Source organism: Nannospalax galili, unplaced genomic scaffold (assembly GCF_000622305.1).
Source record: "Nannospalax galili isolate Female #2095 unplaced genomic scaffold, S.galili_v1.0 scaffold126, whole genome shotgun sequence".
NCBI lineage: Eukaryota > Metazoa > Chordata > Mammalia > Rodentia > Spalacidae > Nannospalax > Nannospalax galili.
Window position 1 is genome coordinate 2,713,856 of NW_008355275.1, and position 21,273 is coordinate 2,735,128.

The 21,273-nt window shown below is 39.0% G+C and overlaps 1 protein-coding gene across 1 annotated transcript in view; it reads left to right on the forward strand.

Moving 5' to 3' along the window:
- Positions 1–21,273, forward strand: part of CUNH11orf74 (chromosome unknown C11orf74 homolog) — a 63,140-nt gene that overhangs the window by 16,452 nt on the left and 25,415 nt on the right. The window contains exon 2 of the mRNA XM_008852389.3: positions 345–496. Coding sequence (XP_008850611.1) covers positions 376–496 — 121 coding nt within the window. The 5' untranslated portion in view covers positions 345–375. The remainder of the gene's footprint in view (positions 1–344; positions 497–21,273) is intronic.

Here is a 21,273-nt window from a genome sequence, read left to right on the forward strand (position 1 = left end):
AAAAATGCCTATCATCATAAACATTATAGAGAAAAATTTAGAAATTTATTTACTAGACTCCTGACAGAGTTTACCTCTGGATGGGATTGGCAGGGTTAGGGGATGATTAAGGACAGCTTTATATTTTAACTGTATACACCTTATACATATATTTGTTAACAGTTAGCAACTCAGCTGCAGACTAGATTGAAGTTCTGACCTCTTGGATGGAGTCCACTGAGCTAGCAGCTATCTTTATGTGTCTTTGGGGTTCTTCCACCATCCCTCCATAGTGCTTTCTGTGGTCTTGGGGCTGCATTAGTCTCTCTAGTTAATTTTTTTTATTGCTTGTTTTTGTCTCAAAGGGTGGCCTTGTGAGTTGGAATGCCTGTCTAAATGTTGAGATTAGACACAATGGATGAAGATCGATTAATGAAAGAAGTCCTGGATAAGTTTGTGAATTGTCATGAGCAGACATACGAAGAATTTCTGAGTACTTTCACTTATCTTTCAAAAGGTAAAAAAGAAGTAAACTTCCTATAGCAACGGAGACAGAGAATGTATTGTAAGTTTATGTTTTTGCTGTCCTTTCAGAAGGCTGTTTCATGAACATTCATTCTATGCCTTAGATCAGGTAATTCTCAGTAGAACATTTGTGACCAAGAGGTATAGAAACCTGTGTCTTCATACATTCAGGAATTGTGTTGCAGAGTCAGAGCCATGTGATAACTACGAATAATGGAGAAATTATTTAGTTATTCCTTTCATTTTATTTTTTAAGAAATACAAACACAGAGTAGAGGTTGTTAAAAAGCTTATTTAAACTTAGACACTGTACACATCCAGGTTTTGACATGATCTCTTACTTGCTATTTGACTTCAGTAGTGGTGGTTCCCAGTTATTGGAACTAATGGTGGCAACTCCCTCAAAGGGTTACAAGGCTAATGAGATGTGCTATGCAAAACTGAGCATAGTGGTTAACACACAGTAAACACTCAAAATTGGGTGGTGTTATTGCTGTGATGATGGTGGTACTGGTGATGATGATACTGGTAATGGTGCTATGGTTTCTGTAGACCTGGGGTGATAAAGCTGTAGCCTAAAGTCCAAACTCATGGGGTGAGTTTCATTATGCACTTTGTTCTCCTCAGGTAATGTTGATTTTTAATTGAGCCAGTACTTAGATGTTTAGTAATAGAGAAAATTGATTGTATTTTTTTCCAGATCAAATGAGAACATTAGGTGTTTGTGATTTCTCTCATAGTGATGTCAGCTGTAGCCCAGGAGCCCCTGCCCTGGAGTACCTTAGTTTGTATGCTCTCTGGCGCTCCCATCATCAGGCTCTAAAATGTGTGCTACCTTGTCTGTTTTGCTCATTTATATGGCCTCCAGGGGCTTTGGAGTTGTGATCATTTTAGGTTCTGCTTTAAGCTGTCTTTGACATGCTCTGACCTTTGTCTCTTTCTAGGCCATTAATCTATAGTTGAGGGTCTATGTGACATCATGGCATCTCTACCCAGCTGCATTTTGGAGTCATCTGAGGAGCTTTTAGACAATTGCAACAGAGCTCACTCTGCAGCTCAGCTGGGGCCAAGGAGTCAGGATTTTGTAAAAGCTCCTCTGGCGACCCTGATGTGCACTCAGGGCTGATCTGTAAGGCTGTGATAGTCATAGTAAACCTCTTGATTTTAAGTCATGATTCATGTTTTCTGAACAAATGTAACAAAAAGAGATGTGGTTCTAACTTGTTTCTTTTATTGTTCAAGATGCAGATTGAACATTCCTAATGTGAAAATCTGAAACATGAAGTGCTTTGAAATTCCAGACTTTGCACACTGACATGACACCATAAGTAGTAAACTCCATACCTGATATGACACCATAAGTAGTAAACTCCACACCTGACATGGCACCATAAGTAGTAAACTCCACACTTGACATGGCACCATAAGTAGTAAACTCCATACCTGACCTCATTTGATAAGTTACAGTCAAAATACCCATATTCTGAAAATATTCAGTAAAATTACCTTCAGGCTAACGTATATAAAGCATCATGGAATTTCATGTTGCAACTTGGGTCTCCCCCCAAATCTCATTGTATAAATGCAGCTGTTCTCAAATCTGAAAAAAAAAAATCCAAAATCTGATGCCCTGTGCTGTAAGCATTTTAGGTAAGTGTTCCTTTTTCCTCACAGCCTTGCAGGTTCTATTGTTGTTATTGTTTTTAATACTGTAAATTCTGACGGGGTGAGATATAATCTCAGTGTAGTTTTGATAGCCAAACAATAAGATCAGTATCCATTTTGTTTACACTTAAACGTGGACTGTGTTTTTTATTTAGACTTAAGGGAAGTGGAGAATTTAGGAATATCAGATAATTTGGGGTCTGTGTCTGACTGATTGGGGGCAGTGTGTGTATATTGACATGCTGTGTAGATAATGTCTAAGCGACCTTTGGTCTGTGAACTTGGGCTTATAGCATCTTTTGATTAATGAACTTGGGTTTAGGAAGTTGCTTGCTTTCTTTATACCTAGTCATTTAGTTCTTGCTCTCTGGACCCAAACATGGAACTATGAATGGTTATATAATAATATAAAGCAATATGGTTCAAGGTGGTCCAAGTAAAAGTAAACCTGGAAGAATTAATGAATTTTGGATTTGTATTACTTTGGAATGTATTTGTATGACGGACTTGGTTTTTGTCTGAGGGAATAGTAAAACCTTAGTGCTTCTTAGTCTGTCTTCAGATTCTGGTTTCTCATTGCTTGCCGAGAGAGAAACTGCTACAGAGGCAGTGACTTCCTTTTGAGTGCAGCGTGGGGTCCAAATTGAGCTGAAATAAATGATGATGCAAGTCACATAAACTACATCTCCAAGCACACTAACTGCTTTTTTCTCTCAAAATATCCCTAGGCGCCAGTTCACATTATAAACTAATGACCTGAAAAAAATTCTTCTTAAAGCACAAAGAGTTGTATGTACAAAAGTATGTCTTAAATTAGTAATTGTCCTTTTTTTCCCTTGAAACATTTAAATACTTTCTGAAGGACCAGGCAGGACTTAGGGACATGACTCAGAATTGAGTGATAGCCTGGATAATCGATCTAGGTAGATACGGTAAACTCTGAGAAAGACATTAAGTCTATTTTCCAAAGTTTCCGTCTCTCGGCCTTGTTTTCAGGCCCTTCATTTGTCTCAATGTGGTTGGTTGCTTAGCTTGAATCTTTTCTGTCAAAGTGGCTATCAGCAGGCATACTTATGCACATTTCCTTAGTGGGTTCAAATTCTCAAGTCCATTACGGTTTCTACTGATTGACCACTCTGTTTATTCTTATAATAGTTATAAACCAGAATGCTTATGGGATTCATTTTCTTTTGAAGAGTGTTAAAAGGGTCAGTAATCCTATTAAAAATATTTCCATGGAAAAAATTAAATTACAGGCTGTTTTAAAGAAATTCACATTACTGTTTCAGATTCTTGGAAAACAGTTGGAAACTTTTAATATTGCAGCATAATTCTCCTTGCATTATATCGAAGTTGATTATATTTTGAAGCTTTTTTAAAAGCAACTCTGAATTTTTAAACCATGGCACACATTTGATTATAAGTACAATGTTTTATCAAAATGTTTAAAGGCATATTAATTAGTAGTTTAAAATGGACAGTATAATTGAATTCTCAGTAGTGGTTTCAGTTCAAGAGGATAAATTAAGTTTGAAGATACATGTTAGGAAATCAGTATATGGAGTTTTGCTTCTTCATTATTGGTAGAGACGTTGTTATATTGTTGACATTGTGGATGAAGATAAGTGCTATTTTCAGTCTTCTGTATCTCAGTTTCTTTCTGAATATTCTTTAAGAACTTTCTAAAATAGCTAGGTAGAAAAGGTTTTTTTCATATTTGTCACGTTTGTGTCATGTTTTAAAGTTTTTGACAACACATGAATGAATGCTTATGTTTTTATTTCATCCATCCCATCCATCCATCCATCCATCCATCCATCCATCCATCCATCCACCCATCCATTCTTTTAATGTCTTCTTATAGTCTAGATATTATTTTAGGTGGTGAGGACTCAAAAATTAAGGATATATTTTGTGTTCTCAAGGTCTCAGAGTCCAATGAGAGATGGACAAGCAAGCAAGAAATACCATCAGAGGAGAGGGACTCCACTGTGTGGAGAGTGCACACGGTATTGTGAGAATGCGTAAAAGGCACCCAGGCTGTCTGTCCATCAGTGAGGATGTCTGAGTTGAGTCTAGGCTAACCATTGAGCTAAAACTTGCCTTGTATCCTAACACATTAAGTAGAACACAGGAAGTTTTGACACATAAAAGGAGAAATTGACAGAGATTGGAACCACATGTGTTGATGATAGTCCTTTTGGTCATGGTTTCATTAGTTTTAGTATAGATATATACATACATAGTATATATACACAGACATAGTACATATGTTTGTATGTGTACATATGTACACATTTATACAGATAACATTTTTTTTTTTTGATATGGTATCTCCCTGTAGCCCCAGCTGAGCTGGAAATCACTGTGTAGACCAGGCTGGCCTCCATCTCACAGAGATCCACCTGCCTCTGCCTCCAGCACCACCACACCCAGCTCACAGTTAACACTTAAGCAGCAGACCTTCTAGATGAAGATAGAGCTTTGCTTTAGTATGGTTTAGAATTACTTCTAGGTTGCTGAAAATAAAAAGTAATTTCTTCTCATACCAGGGCCAGCACATGATCTGATTTTAGAGATATTGCTCTCATCTTTTAGCATGAGAATTGCTGTTTAGGTTGCTGTCATACAGATTGTAGTTACAAAGGCAATGACTTGGAGATTGGCCCTGAATCGTTCCAGCTCCATGTTCAATGCAGTAACACCAGGGGAGCGTTACAGAAGGATGGTTTGAATGTGGCTTACTCCCCAAGGGTTCATATGCTGAAGGCTTGCCCTTCCCCGCCCCCTGTGGTATTGGGTGTTGTTGAAGTAATGGAACCTTTAAGAGGTAGGGCCTTCTGTGAAGTAATTAGGCTAATGGGGTATTGTCCTCAGAAAGGACTAATGTTTGTCTTGTGAAGTGCATTGGTTCTAATCAGCCTAGGTGGTTACAAAAAGAACAATGCTGGTCCTTCCCTGTTCTTTGGGTTCCCGTCTTGCCATCTGTTCTCTTTCCCTTTTGTGTAGTTCCAACATGATGTGTACCATGTATGTGCCTGGTGCCCAAAGAAATCAGAGGAGGGTGCCGGATCCCCTAGAACTGGAATTACAAGTTGTTAGACACCATGTGGGTGCTGGGAACTGAACCTGGGTCCTTTGCAAGAGCAGCAGGTGCTCTTAACCTCAGAGCTATCACTCCAGCCCCTCTTATTTATTTCTTAAAATTCTCAGGATTCAGATCCCCAAGTGATCCTTTCAGTGTCTCTATTAACATATGCTAGCAGCTTTCTATTCATGTCACATTGTCACATTTACCTCCTGCAGCCTGTTTTTTTTTTTTTTTTTTTTTAATGTGGAGATAAAGATGTTTTCTTGTTTCAGATCTTGATGCAGACTTTTATTTCTTATTTTTCTGTGTTACTCTCATGGTGTTTGCCATACTTTGTTTTAAGCCTTTTATTTTTCTTCTAGCATACTTTTGAGACGATATCTTTGAGAAACTCAACCTCTTTGTTCCTTCATACTTGTTATTTGAATGAAATTCCTCCACTAAGTTCAGAATAGGGCTTAAATCTAATAAGACTTGGGAATTGGGGGTGGGGGTGGGGGAGATGAGGCACATACACTGAGAAGAGACAGTGGGGAGGCAGCCTTCTGACCAAGAGGGAAGAGGCCACAAGAGAAACCAAGCCTTGACCTAGGACATCTGGTCTCCAGCAGTATGAGAAATTTTTGCTGTTTAAACCATCTAACTTGGGGTTATTTTGGTATAGCATTCGGGGCTAATTTGCCAAGGTTGTGTGACTAGTTGGTGGTAGTGGTGTATTATCAGCCTAGTCAGGGTGACTTTGAAGCCCATACTCTGAAGAGTTGTTTTTACCTTTCTTACAATGATAGATGGTTCTTCTCAAGGTCAGGTAGGCATTGATGTGGATACAAGCCATTGAAATGAATGTTGAGCCATACAAATGGATGCTGTACCTCAGAACATGTATGTTTTGCCATTTCTAGAGTTCCAACCCCAAGACAGCTGGCTTCTGGTGGGGTTTGCTCAAAACTGATCACCCTCACTGTAGCATCAGAGATGATGCCTGATACTGTGGAGTGAATATATCCTTAGTGAGTATTTGTTGAATGGATGAAACAAAGAGAAAACAAGAGATGACAGAATGACAAGATGGGGGCCTCAGACTCAACCCTGAAGATTACCCACATTTAATTCAGAGACACAGGGAGGAGAATTTGAAGAAGGGGCTGGGTTCTGGTGCTCTTGATTTTGGATTTGATAAACTTAGTGACCGGGTGCCATAGGAGTGTTTACAACAAGGAAGCAAGCACAAATGCGTAGAAAGCAGTGACAGATGCTTCAAGTGATTCTGAAAGGTAGAGAGGCTAAGGAGTGAGACCCCTAGAGGCAGGGCGATTAGCCTGGATGCTGATTGACAGTGCAGAGGTGGAGGTGTGGGCCTGGGAGGCAGAGGATGTTTGAGGTGTTGCAAGTGAAGGCATGACACACAGCACCACGTAACAGGTGGCTGACAGGGTCAGGGAGATGAAAGAGTCGTGGGTATTTTCCTGGGAGATGCTGAGGCCCGCAGAGGCCGTGTTCCTTGTTCAAAGGCACAGGGTTCTCATTTGAGGACTTTTTATTGTTTGTTTCCTTATTGAGTGTCTGTTCTGCCAAGAGCTTAGAATCTTGGGCTGGGATTTGGTTTACACTTCAGGACTGATAAATTCTGACTTGTCAGTTCAGCCACAGGAATATCACTACTTAGACTTGACAACTTCTAAAAAAATGTAATTAAAAATGAAACTGGAGACAGCACATAAAACAACACGTTTCTAAAGCTGACATATTTTGGTCCCCAAAGCTATTTTGAATTTGAATGTTAGAAATGCATCTTTAAACTTTCACGGGGATTGGTGGGTGGGTACAAAGAGAGGCTTTTCCCAGTCTGTAGAAAAATACCACAGAGAAAAATATAGCAAGCAGCTGGCCTTCTTACCCATTTCAGAGCCGGAGAGGAATTTCAGTAGAGCATAAAAACAGCTTTCTTTCATAAAAGAAAACACAACAAGAAAAATAATCCTCACTGTGTAGCCTTTTGCAGTTATTTTCTGTTGAGTATTAGATAGAGACCCGAGGGCTTAACATTGTTTTGATACTCTTGCAACTGGCAGATTGCCTGCCAGAGGAAGTTGGAAACGGACGGACTGGCTTCATGCTTCCAGGTGCTCTGTGTCACGTTTGCTGTGCTGTTGTTATCAGTCACTTAATTCCCTACTGAATATTGAGCGGTGTTTTTAGTTCATAGCCTATTTGCGGTATCTTTCTGTTTCCTTTCTTCTTTTTATTTCTTATTCTTTCTGTTTGCTGCATTAACAAGAAGAAGAAGAAGAAAAAGAAGGAGGAAAAAGGCAGGCAACCTGGGAAGCACAGTTGCAAATGTGGGTTTAAGAGCTAAGAAGAACACAATCAGAAATAACATAGCAAATAGCAATAAATGGGCTTTGAGTGCAGGCCTTTGGGATAATGTTAACCTTAAGGGAAATTGGATAAGGCATCATGATGTGAGGACTTCCTAATAAAACAAACTAGTTATTAAAATTATTAGTCTGGTATTCTAAGGGAGAGAGTAAGATAAAGACTTTAATGGATGTGCTTTGGTATCATTGAATAAAAGGGCAAGAAAAAGAGCAGTTTTACAGCGATCATAACTGAATAGCCATCTACATGTGATCGCTTTATCATAGTGACAAGCATCGTGTAGAACACTGAAGGAGGAAAGAGTCCCGAGGAAGGGGAACTAACTTATACGAAATTCTGTGGGAGACTCCTAAGGCCTTTGCAGCACTAACCTGCTTTTCTCTTTGGAGGGAACATCTGCGAACTGTAATTAGGCAGTTTTCATTTGTTACTCCATTTCCTTCGTCGTCACTAAATCACTACACTTAGGGAACAAATTGACAGATTATGAAACAGAAAACTGCTGGCTCAGTTGCAGGAGGAAATTTCCCTCCTCAAATTATGACAGATTTTGGGCTGATCGAGCCATTTTGTTTTAGATACATTAGCATAAATCTTCAGCTGAGTTCTAACAATTCATATTCATTTCAAATATGAATATTTGGTCTGTAGATAATCATTAGTGTTTTGCGTCTGCTGCAATTTAGATGTAATTGAATACAGAAAGAAAATATTTAAGTGTGTACAGCACTTTGAATTAGACTCATTAAACTAATTTTTGGCAGTGTTCTTAATGCATAGTTCTGTTACAATTAATGCCTTTTCTTTATATGTTTCTCAGGGAAGTAAGAGATTTTTTTAAAAAAAACCATTGGTTTGCTCATTCATATTCAGACCTCTCTAATCTCCACTACCACCTACTCCCCCCATTGTATGAAAATCTCAAAGAATCAATAAAAGTATTAAGACATTGGTTTGCTTACAATTAAAAGAATCATTTTCTTTGTATATATTTTCAACTTCTATATATTTTATATGGTATATTTCATGTGTACATGTAAATTAAAAGTTGAACTTTCATAGACAAATGGGATTTTAAACTTTTACCAAATAGAGAAAATTACTAATAGTTAAATAAGTTTTCAAAAGTCGATCTTTAGCTGACTTGAACAGTATTAAGCATGTACATACTTGTTTGGTTTGTGTTCTTCTTTACTATGAAACATTATTTTTACTTGTTGTTAAATGTATTGTTACCTGAAGGGAAAGGGCAAATTGCTCCACTTGAAACTCAGGTAGTTGTAAAACTGTCCTTTGATTCAGTTGAATAAGCATGTATTCAAATCGGAATGACTTTAGCAAAATAGTCTTTCAGCCATGAAACAATAATATTTTCTTTGAAATGGTTGGCTAAACCCAAAGGGATACAAACAGGAAACTTTGTTATAACCATACTCATATCTTCCTTATATGAAAATCAAACCGCAGTCCTCTAGTATGTGATTTATTTTTTCTAGCTGGATTTGTTCCAGATGAGACAGAGTTCAGCAATGCAGCCAGTTTGCTCTTCCTGCAGCTCCTTAGCATAGGGAGAAATCATTATGCCACTTTCTTGTGTTTTCTAGACTCAGTCTGACTTTTGTATTAGGTTTTGTAGTTTTAGGAGCCACTGGTTAGAAAGAAAGATTGTAACTGGTCATCTAATTCTAGTTATTGGGTTTAGCCTCTAATTCCAATGTCAACCCAGTTATTGCTAATGTTGAGGTCATTTCTGTAGCATGGACTATTCTACTTGAGAGTATGACATGGGAAAGAGTTCTTTTAGCTGTGTTTTAGGCATTGAGCTAGAATCTGGGAATGCAGAAATGAAAGAAGCGGACTCTGCTCTAGAAGAATCCATCAGTTGATATGTTGCTACTTACTGCTCTCTGCTTATGAAGGAAGTTGTGATTCCCAGATGCTCTAGATATGGGAGGGCAGAATAGCGATTCATATGTTTGTAATTATAGATTGTGTAGTTAGTGTTGATTAGTGGGGCCATGTTAACTGCCCCTTGCATAGTACTGATAAAGTCATGTTCAGAATATTGCCTTTGATTCTGGGGCCTCAGGTTTAGATTGAATAAATACTTTATGAATTAAGAAAGAAAAGCAATAAGAGTGTTTAGAATGGTGCATTTTCAGACTTTCCTTTCTCTTTCTTTCTTTCTTTCTTTCTTTCTTTCTTTCTTTCTTTCTTTCTTTCTTTCTTTCTTTTGTAAGTGAGAGATATTCTGGAGTTCCCTCTAAAAAATGAGAGACTATGCAATGCTTCCATAATTTAAAGTCCTCTCTTGAAGTTCCCTAGTTCCACCTGTCAATGTTTGAGGCCTAGATTATGATAAATTTATGCAGAAGATGTTATTCTACCATTGAATGTTTGATGATGTCTAAGAAAGATTTAAACTTGTAAAGAAGAGGAAAGAATTATCTCTGTAGCTTTCTCTAACCTGGGTGAGCTAAAGTAAGTACACCTTCACTCATGTTGGTAGAAGGACATGATCTCAAGGTAGAAGGGTATTTTAGGCTGCAGACATTTGGCTGCATTTCTGAAGAATCTACTGTAATACCTTATAATTCTCATTTTGTTGTAATTTCATGGTCAGTGTAATGGGAAGGAAACTATTTTATCTTTGCTTCAGAAGACCTGGGACTAGTCTAGGCATTTAATCTCTTGAGACCGTAACCCTGGCACTTACTCTTCAAACCTGCAAACAGTAATATTTCTTCCTGTTTAGTGTGTCTCCCACACTTGTGGTGAGAATCAGATGACATATACATGAAGGTCCTTGGTAGGTTTTTAGGCTTGCTCAACTATAATGTTGTATGGTTAGGGGAGATGTTTCTGATATCAAAAGAGCAATATCAGTGTTAAATGTTAAGGTTTTAATGACAATATGGGAATGTACACTATCAACCATAGTTGTTTATACTCTAATCCTTGAAGTAGTTACAATCAACTATGTATAATAGATATTGTATATTGTATCTGTATAGGGGGATACAATTATAAAAGTCAGGAAATAGTCCTGTGCTGGCCTCTGGTGGATGGACCAAATACTCTGCATTAATACAACCACCAGGCAAAGTTATACACATGCTTTGATAAAGATAGGATATGAGATACTTCTTTTTAATGATCGGTATTTAGATTCTTCTTCATGAAACCTTGATTTGGGAATCCTACCTATGTTTACATAAAATGCATATTCTAGGGATCTGTCCTTAAATTCTTATTGACTAGTTTAATCGTGTAACCTAGGATCCTTGAATTTCAGACTAGTTTTGAAAAATATGCCTTAAATGAAATGAAAGTGGGAGTAGTGGGGGCGGGCAAAGGGAGATACATGAATTTTTCAAAATTTTGTGCTCATTTTGGTATACATTACATTTTTCTAAGAGTAAATTATGTAGCTTTCATGCATCTTTGACATGTCACATAAAGGGGAAGAACAATTATTGTACTTTATATATGTCTTTTTGTTTAATGTCACTATTTTATATTATTTTAAAGGCATTTTGACAGGAAAAGTGTGGTGAATTATAGGAATAATTTTACTGTGATCTTGCTGATCTCTGATAGAGATATAATAGCTTATAGAATTTTAGAGTGGTCTTTGGTTATGCATATTTTCTCTCAAGTCTGAAGGTGTACAGTGCCCCGTGTTTGTGGGCCAGGACCACTCCACTGCAGGGAAATGTCTTTGCCACTTTGATTTGGCATTGCCAAGAGAACTCTGCTCTTTGTGAGTATTTTTCCATTGAAAATTTATGGGGCTAGAGACTAGAGTCACTCAGGCTGTGGGGGATCTTGCTGCCTGTACGTCCTGGAAATGTCCCTTTAATGATTTTGCTGTTTTTGGTAGTTTTTCTGCTGTATATTTCACACATAGAGATACTTAGTACATTTTAAAGATTTACTCAAATGTTTTATGATTAGGGTAACTGCGATTTAAAAGAAGAAAAGTTAAACATGAAAGGAATCTATCCTATAACATAAAATGTTATAGGGTGTGTGTGTGTGTGTGTGTGCGCGCGTGCGTGCGTGTGTGTTCCTTTTTCATTTCTAGAAAAAGCAAGGAAAGAATTTCTTCTTTTAAGAAGTTACATGTGGGCATTTTCCCTTGAATGAGAAAAATCTAGATCTGAAACAAAATTTTGTTTTACTTTTACAAGTAAAAGTTTGTTTTAGGTTTGCACAGGTCTTGTGCATGCTGTCATAAGTCCTGAGGGAGGTGGGCAGGAATCCCCAGACCTAGCTCTGGATCTGTTGGCATTTGATGGATATTGGGAGAGGGAGAGTCATTTTTCTTTACTGGTGTGGTGCTGATAGGTTGACTAGACCCCAAGGGTTAGATCCAGACTCAAGAGCACTTGGGAAACACATATAACTTGATAGACCTTAAAAAAAAGACAAATAGTAATAGAGGACATGGAGTCAGAGAGGGTAGTAAGGTGGGACTGGAGATGGGGGGGTCTGAATATAATTCAAATACATTGTATGAAATTCCCAAGTCAATAAAAGTATTAAACAGTAAATATAAAGAAGGAAAAAAATGTTTGCTTTAAAATTTCTTTGTCACCCATGATAAAGATTACATTTCCCACTCTCCCTTACAGCTAAATATAGTGGGTTAACTGTATGTGACAAATATTACCAGGTAACAGTGGTTTTGATGGCTCCATAGTTTCAGTTGTATGGGTGTGCCGTATTTGTTCTACATGCTTGTCTTGCTAAGTGCTGCTCACAGAAGTGAACGAAGTGATAAAAGTCATGGCCTTCAGATGCATTCTAAAAGGGGAAATAAATATTAAGCAATAACCACAATAAAATATCTATTAGCAGATACTAATTGTGTGTGTGTGTGTGTGTGTGTGTGTGTGTGTGTGTGTGAATGGAGCAGGGTGTGGTGGATCATGAGGGTGCAGGCTGAAATTTTTCATTGGGTGATGAGAGTTGGCCTGCATGGAAGGTAACACTTGAAAGACATTAGGAGAGGGAATTAAGCCTGTAGATATTTATGGTTCTGGGGAAGCCTGATAGATCAGCTTCTGGCTTGCCTTAGGCATTTTGAAAATGGCAGGGTGCCCTATGTGGTATGAACAAAGGTGAGAAGAATAGAGACTGAAGTCTGAGGGAAAGTGGGGCGGGGGCAGCCCTCTTATGCAGGTCACCATCTTAGACTGGTGGCTTTGTAGGGATTCATCAAGATTTAGCCTTTTCTTTTCCTCCTCCCCCTCTTCCTTCTCTTCCTCCTCCTCTTTCTCTTCCCCTTCCTCCTCCTCCTCTTCCTCCTCCTCCTCCTCATCCTCCATTATGTTTTTATATCCATCTTATTTATGGCCTTTGGATACATTTTTTAAGGGATGGTTTTAAAGCAAATTTGAAACATAATACTGAATTCAGGATACAAACAGTTAAATCATAGGATAAAGCAATTTATAAGGAAGTGAATAAATTGCTTTGGGATGAGTGAATTTACAAAGCATTTCATATAGAACATCTCAAACAATCTTGATCATCTTTATACCCTCGTCCCCACTGGCACCCTCCCACAGCCTCCTCACTGGAGCCCTTATACTCTGTCATCCTTGTTAAGGCACACTGGGTTGTCAGTGTCCCCAGCTGGTCCCCAGTGAAAGTCCGTCCACTGAGTCTAGTCAGCCTATCTAGAGTTCTTTGTTTTAGGAAGATCAGCTCTTCTTCATCTAGTAGCAATCAGTTTCTCAACATTCCTTCAGATAAGATTGAGGTCTGCTGTTCATTTTCCCAGTTCTATCCTGGGTTACTGTCTGTCTGAGTTTGCATGGGACTTGTGTATGCTGACTGGATACATTTAAAACAAATTTATTTATTATTTTTATTTATTTATTTATTTATTTTTGGTCTTTTTGAGACAGGGTCTCCCTGTAGCCCCAGCTGTCCTGGAACTATGTAGACCAGGACAGACTTGAACTCACAGAGATCCACCTGCCTCTGTTTCCCAAGTGCTGGGATTAAAGGCGTGCGCTACCACGCTCAGCTATTATTTTCATTTTATGTGTATGCGTGTAATTGCCTGCATGTAGGTATGTGCACCCATGTCATGCACTGCCTGTAGAGGACAGAAGAGACTGTCAGATCCCCTCAACTGGAGTTACAGATAGTTGTTAGCTGCCATGTGGGTGCTGGGATTCGAACCCGGGTCTTCTGTAAGAACAGTCAGTGTTCTTATCTGCTGAGCCATCTCTCCAGCCCTGACTGGATACACTTTTATACATGGAGATGCTAGTTCAAAAATATGCAAAAGTTACAGCCTCAACCAAGTTTAAAATTTCAGGGAATAGGTGAGATTTTTTTTATTTTTTAGTGAAATCTTTGCTCACATAATCATTTCTTTTTAAAAAATTCTTAGATTTTGAATGAGTAAAATTTTAGGGAGTAAATGATGTTTCTTATTGCCAGAGACTGTGTCATTTAACCTTCCTAACCTTCCATCCAGTCCTCCAGCACAGCAAAGTGTTCAACGCATGACAGGTACTCAGTACAGAATTACTGATTGAAGAATTGGTTATCAGCCTACACTGGTCTTAGTTTTTTCATATTTTTGAAGAGGATTTTACCTTACAAGAACCACAAGTAAACTCCTGACAGTGAGTTCCCTGCTCTGTGGGGGCTTACATCTGAGTAGGAATAGGTACATAATTAATGATTTAGAAAAGTAATTTCAGATACTCCTTATAAACTCAAGGAAAACAGCCATGTGATAGAGTGACCCAGTTCTACAGTTATGGCAAGACTGGAGACTGTAGCCTCAGGAAACACGTGCATCTCTCCTACTGTCTCAGGCAGAGCAGCTGGAATTGTAACTATCCCTTGGTTTTATTTCATAATGGCGCTGCATGGAACTGGATTCGTGATGATGGACCTTGGATTGAATGCAGTATCATAATCAAGGGGGTAAAGATGTGGAAACAATCCCAATATCCATCAGCAGGTGAAGGGAAAAACAAAATAAGGTGAGATATTATTGACAATAAAAGGAGAAAAAGACCAATATATACCATAACATGGATGCATCTCAATAATATATACTAAGTCAAGGAAATCAGGTGTACATGATTCCATCTCTATATATGGAATGTCTAGCAAAGATGAATCTGTAGTAGCAATAAGTAGATTAGTAGATTAGTGGTTGAGAATAGGAATGGGGGGAGTCTGCAGATGGACACCATATACCTTTTGGGTGATGGAAACTAAAAGTTAAATGGTGGTAATTATCAGATGACTGTATATTTACTAAAAATCATTGCATACTGTGCTTAAAATGAGTAAATTTGATAGTATGTAAGTTATACCTCAGTAAAGCTCTGGAGAGATGCAGGTATCTATTGTGCATGGATACTTAGATTCTTTCCCTGGGCTCTTTACCAGAGGACTAGATTACTTTGTGATTCTGGGTTTGGCTCAAGAATCAGGAGAGGCCAGCTCATATGTAAACATTTCCTATCAAGACAGTAAACTAGTTGTAGATTTAGAAGTTTCATCTAGAAAAGGACATATGCTGTATGTGGAGATGTCATAACAAAACTCAGTGCTTTCTGTGCTAATCTGAAGAATTAATACAAGTGGACTGTGTGCAAAAACAAATGGACTTTTTCAATGCATCAGATTCTACCTTGTGTGGACCCTGTCACCAGCAGATGTCACCCTGCTGGAGACCAAAACTTCCGGAGGCTGTGTTCTAATAATGCTGCCTCTGCGCCCATGGTGGGCCATGACATTCTGTGATCCTAAGTTTGGTAGGAAGTCGGCTTATCTTGTGGAGTGGGTATATGCGACCTCTGTACCAAACTTTTACCTGACAGGTTACAAGCACACTGTATTATCTACCTTCCTCCATCACAGAGACTCCTGAGAAAAAGTTACCTAGGGTGTGCCAATGTGAATGTAAAAGAACAGTACAGGTGGCAGTGAAAAGATAAGCCAAATAGTCTGTGATACTGGAGGGAGGAAATATAACCAGTTGGAGATAGTGTCCTCATTTCTGTTTTAAAACACTGAAAGATGCACTTTGCAGGCTTGTTTTTTCCTTTCTTAAATCTCTGCTGTTCTCATGTCCACCTCTGCAGCTGTGGCTGGCTTCTTTTACTTCTCACCTGCATTACAAGAGTAGATGATATGGCATTCTAACCTTCCAGGCTAACTCCTTTCTGCCTCCACTCCCTAACCGTACTGCTCCATTTTGTTTCACCTTAGAGCATGGCTGTACTGTGACCGACTCCCTGGGTGAGGTGCACAGCCTTAGTCAGATGATCAGATAGTCCCTGTTTACCTGCCACTGACTGAGCCAGTCTGCCTGGATAATCAACAGTCCCTGGGCCTTTCTGCCCTGGCAGCTTTGCGCTTTTCCTCTTATGGGATAGCCTCTTCCCACCACTCTCCTGCTGAAATTGTTGCTCTTTGGAAGCCCACCTCAGATGCCTCATTCCTTTGTGAAGCCTTTCACAGGAAAAGCCTTTCCAAAAACCAGTTTTGATTTTACCATGTTCTGACTTTGTGCAGCTTCTGGTTATCTGTCACAGATGCCTTGTCTCTGTGTACTTTGCAGACATGGCTTAACTTCCTAGTTTGTAAACTCTGTAAGGGTAGGGACTATGTCTTGCCTATCTTTGTCACCTTGTACTAGGTGATGTCCAGAATATAACTTTAGGAATTAATGAGCTGCATGACCCAACTATTCACGTAGATTTCCTTCCTGAAAATGAATAAACTTTGAGCAACGTTACCCTCTCTGCATTTTCCTCTCTAAGTGCATAACACTGGACATTTCATAGATTTCATCTTACTGCTATTGTGTCCCTCATCTAAGGCTTTTGACACACTTTTTTTTTTTTTCAGGCCAGCCTTGTGCATTTGTGCCTTGGCAGGTTGATGGCTATGACTGTGAATAATGAGTCAATTATCATCCAGCCTCGGGGAAAGCACAATTATTCCTGACTGGCCAGGCTGAGGTAATCCTCCCCTCCCTGTGCCCTTTCAGATGGAGAACATAAAACAGTTGGAATTCAGAGCACTGCAAAGGGAATTTAGACAAAACATTGGCGTGCTGAATTTAGCTTCCTTGGATTTATTCTGATTTATGATTGATTGCTTTTTAAACTGCTTATTTAATCCTAATGACTGTTGCTCCAGGGGAGGCCAGATACCGAGACACATGTGATCAAGGAGCAGTGGCATGAAGTAGTTTGGCTGGACAAATGAAGAGCAGATATTATTGTCCAGAGAAACATTGCTTTAGGGTAGAAGTATAATGTGGAAATCACCCTCTGACTTTCAGAGTACCCAACCTTGTTATAGGTATGATTGCTTATCTGCTATTCTCTTTGCAAAAGGCTTTCTGGAACTTCCCAGTGTTGCACAGATTATTCCCCACCAAGATTTTTCTCTCCTCCCAGCAATGAATTCAGTGTCTTGTCGTGACTGAGAACATGCACTTGATTTATATTGTTATTGGCCACAGGGCAGAAGAATGGGCACTTCGAGGTTCCTAGCAGGGTTTGATCTTGAATTCAGAGGTTGCTTGTACTGCTGTGTGAAAATGACCGTGAGTGCAGTAATACTTTTCCCTGCATAGACACGGCCCTGCTTTTGTGTGGATGAATTTGAATTTTTTTAAATAAAAGTTTCCCTCAAAAATTGAGCTCTTCAGAAATAATCACTTTTATCTGGAAGATGTATAATCAATATGCAGTTAGTGTATAATTCACCTTGCTGTCAAACTTTCCACCTTTACAAGGAGTGTAACCTTTCTCTTTGGTCCGAAATTAGACGTTGAAGGTGTAGAAATGGCATTGTAAATCTGACCTGTGGGAAGCTTGTCTGTTTGGTATCAAAAGGAAATTGAAATTCCATCGCTTCAGAATAATGCACCCCCTGAAAACCTTTAGAAAAAAAGCTTTGTCTCATCTGTATTGAAGTTTTGACTCAGAAATGCCCAAAGAAATGCTCTTTCAGGTTCCTGTAACCTGTGTGTTCTCTGAAATATTGCTGTCAGATTCCTACCCTGTATTATGCCTGACACGCATTTCAAAGCAAGGAGCATTAGGGATAAGATGAAAGGGTAGAAAAGGACTCTGATGAAAAACAGAAGCACAAGAGATGAACAGTTGGGTGGCACGTGTGCGATGCCACCAGTCTCACTCTGGGAAGCAGCATCTGGTGTCTAATCAGGCCGCCGGCCACTTCGAAGTCTGGGCTATGCCAACATCTGCCATTTTGACATTATCATATTGAAAAGGAGCTTGGTTCCTATCTCATTCTGCCAAGAGATTTATTATTTACTAGGTTTAAAAGACAACAAAAGGCTGTATAAGGAGCACTCTTGGGTCTTTGGAGAGACGTGGTATATATTCTGAAAACTAATTTCAAACTTTAGGAAGGAACTTTAAACTGTAAGTTTAATCAGGGATTGGACAAGTCCTTTTCTAATCTTCTGATATTTTAGATATGTAAACTTCATGTTTACAAAAGATGGTAGATTTTTAAAGAGCAAGATTTTTGTTAGATCTGGGAATGTATCAGTAGTTCAGTATTAGCACCAGGAGCTTAGATTTCACTATATTTTGCTTTTTATTTCAAAGGAGTTTCATCTGTTTGAGCATTTCATTGGAAATGATACTAGAGAGTATATTGAGTGATCTGACAACAGAGAGAATGTGTCATTACAGAATATCTGTGTTCAGATACTGCTGTGCTTTTCAAGTATTTAAGCCAAATTGACCAGTACAGGAGTGTTGTGCTGGGTGTATAGGGTTTTCTTGGTAAGTACCAAATTTAGATTTGTCGCCTTAAAATGTAGCAGGGAGAACTGAAAATGTTCCACCTGTTGCAGCACTGTGCTGAGGTATGGTGGTCGCTGCAGGAAGTCTTCCCTTCTAATTTTGATGAAGCGTAAGGCATCCTTTCATTCCTGTTTCTAAGCATCTCCATGTTTATCTTGGTCCACTTCACTGCCATGACTATTGCTGACTTCAGACTCACTGGAGATATCTACCTGACTGCAAAGAAGGTAGAGGTCTTGGGGACAGAGCCCTGAGACCATTCCATCCTCACTTATCTGATTCTCACACTGCTCCTATCCCAGCAGCATTTTAAGCAACCCTTTTAGCACCTTACTCAGTGCCCATCCCTCGACCCCTGGCATCCAAGGCTACTGATTCACACCAGAGATTTTATTAGGGATTTGTTGTGGCAAACAGCAGAGGTCACCTTTCCTAATAGTGAGTTAGGAGCCCCTGGTACTGCTGCAGTAGGCACTAATGGAGAGCTGGCTTTAGTGTCTATGAAAATGCCTTTTTCTTTCTTTTTTATTAAAGAGAAAGTGATGCATCAGATATATTTTCTCTCTCTGAATTATTATCACAGGCTAGGTTACCTTAACTCTGTTCCTGAATGATATTTCAGTATTAATGTCCCGACAACCTCTCTACAGTTCTTAATTTTACCAGTGAGAGGGTATTCAGAATCAAACAAGGGTTCCAGCTGGACTCATACCAGACTGAGAATCACAATCACTGATTTTGGTGTCATGCTAGTGACAGCTCAAGAGAAATGAACGTGGTGGCTCTGTTAAGTTAACCTTTCAGAGATCTGTTTAAGGAGCTTCAGATTAAACAATCCCTGTATCGTGGGAACATTTTCATGGTAGACTCTAGAGAAGGGTGGAATGAAATTCTCCAGTTGGTTGATGGCTTGATATCTACCACTTGACTTCTTTGAATCCCTTATCACTTTTCTCATGATCATAGACATAGATTCCTTATTTTCCATCAATACAAGTGAATTCTTTTTTCTTTTTATATTTTATTATTTTTATTTTATGTGTATGAGTGTATTGCCTGCATGTATGTGAGGGCACCCATGTTGTGCAATGCTGCGGAGGTCAGAAGAGGACTTCAGATTCCCCTGGAACTGGAATTAAAGACAGTTTGTAGCCGCCATGTGAGTCCTGGGAATTGAACCCGGGTCCTCTGAAAGAGCAGTCAGTGCTCTTAAACCGCTGAGCCATCTCTCCAGCCTCGAGTTTGTTTCTTATGTATCCTGAAGGCTTGGTTCTTCCTTCTCTATTGTAAGCTTTTCTTTGTTTCTTTTTTCATTTTTTTCTCCTTTTCCTTATTATGTATCTTTCCTATTTTGTTCTGTAAGGACTTTTCCCCTTGTGGTTTTTGTTATTTTATCTAGTCAGCAAAATATGTTGGTTAGGATAGGTTTTAGAGGCAGAAGGTCCACTGTTAATACCAGACATTGTGCCTTGAACATGATAATCTCTGTTGGTCTTGGTTACTGTCTTCTGTCAGTACTGGACACAGTAGCAGGACTTGCCTCTAGGGATGTTGGAAGACTTCAGTGAAATGATTCATGAGATGCTCATACAAGAACATTCAACACTCTTTCTTTTTGATTTTTTTTTTTTTTTTGGTGTTTTTGAGACAGGGTCTCCCTGTAGTTCCAGCTGGCCTGGAACTCACTATGTAGACCAGGCTGGCCTTGAACTCACAGAGATCTGCCTGCCTCTGCCTCCCGAGTGCTGGGATTAAAGGCTTGTGCCACCATGCATTCAACACTCTTAATTTCAGTATTTCTAATTTGAATTAGTTACTTGTCTCATTGCTGTGTGTGACAGAATTCCTTGACAAAAGCAACTTAAGGAAGGAAAGGTTTATTTTGGCTCACAGTTTGTGGGTCTATAATGCCAGGAAGACATGGGGGCAATAGCTCGAGGCAGCTCGTTATATGGTATTGTCAGTCAGGAAGTGGAGAGGTGTGGATGCTTATGCTCAATGAACTTTCTCCTTTTTATTCAGTCTATGACTCCAGCTACGGAATGATGCTATCCACTTCAGGGTATCTTCCTGTCTCAGTTAATCTAGATAATAACTCACAAGTGTGCCTGACAGCTTGTCTCCCAAGTGATTCTAGAACCTGTCAAGTTGACATTCAATGTTAGCAATTAAAGGGTATTTTTGGCATTAACCATGACCTTAGAATGGCTGGTCAGATATTTATCTGTGATTTTTCTTCCATAATTTTGTCTTCATTTGCAGTGCTTGGGTCATTTCCTCCAATTTCCATTTATACCTCAAATGGAACATGAAAGAACTGGATTTATTATTTCTTATCTGACTCATTCTGTTTTGATTCCCCCTACATATTTGTTAATGGTGTCACAATATAATTTTCTCAGTCTCTTAATTTTGAATGAAATGTAGGCACTTTTCTTATCCTAGCAAAAAACTTAAATGTGCATGGATTTAACACAATGGTATTGCTTCTAATTATAAGCAGTTGAAAATAGATATTGACTAATTAAACTATTTTCTATTTATATAATTAGGTTCTTTTTAAAAATATTTTATTATTTTTATTTTATGTGTATGAGTGTTATGTCTGCATGTAGGTAAGTGCACCTATGTCGTGCAATGCCCATGGAGGTCAGAAGAGGCTGTCAGATCCCCTGGGACTAGAGTTACAGACAGTTGTTAGCTGCCACGTGGGTGCTAGGATTCAAACCCGGGTCTTCTGCAAGAACAACCAGTGGGAATTTGAACCTGGGTCTTCTGCAAGAACAGTGTTCT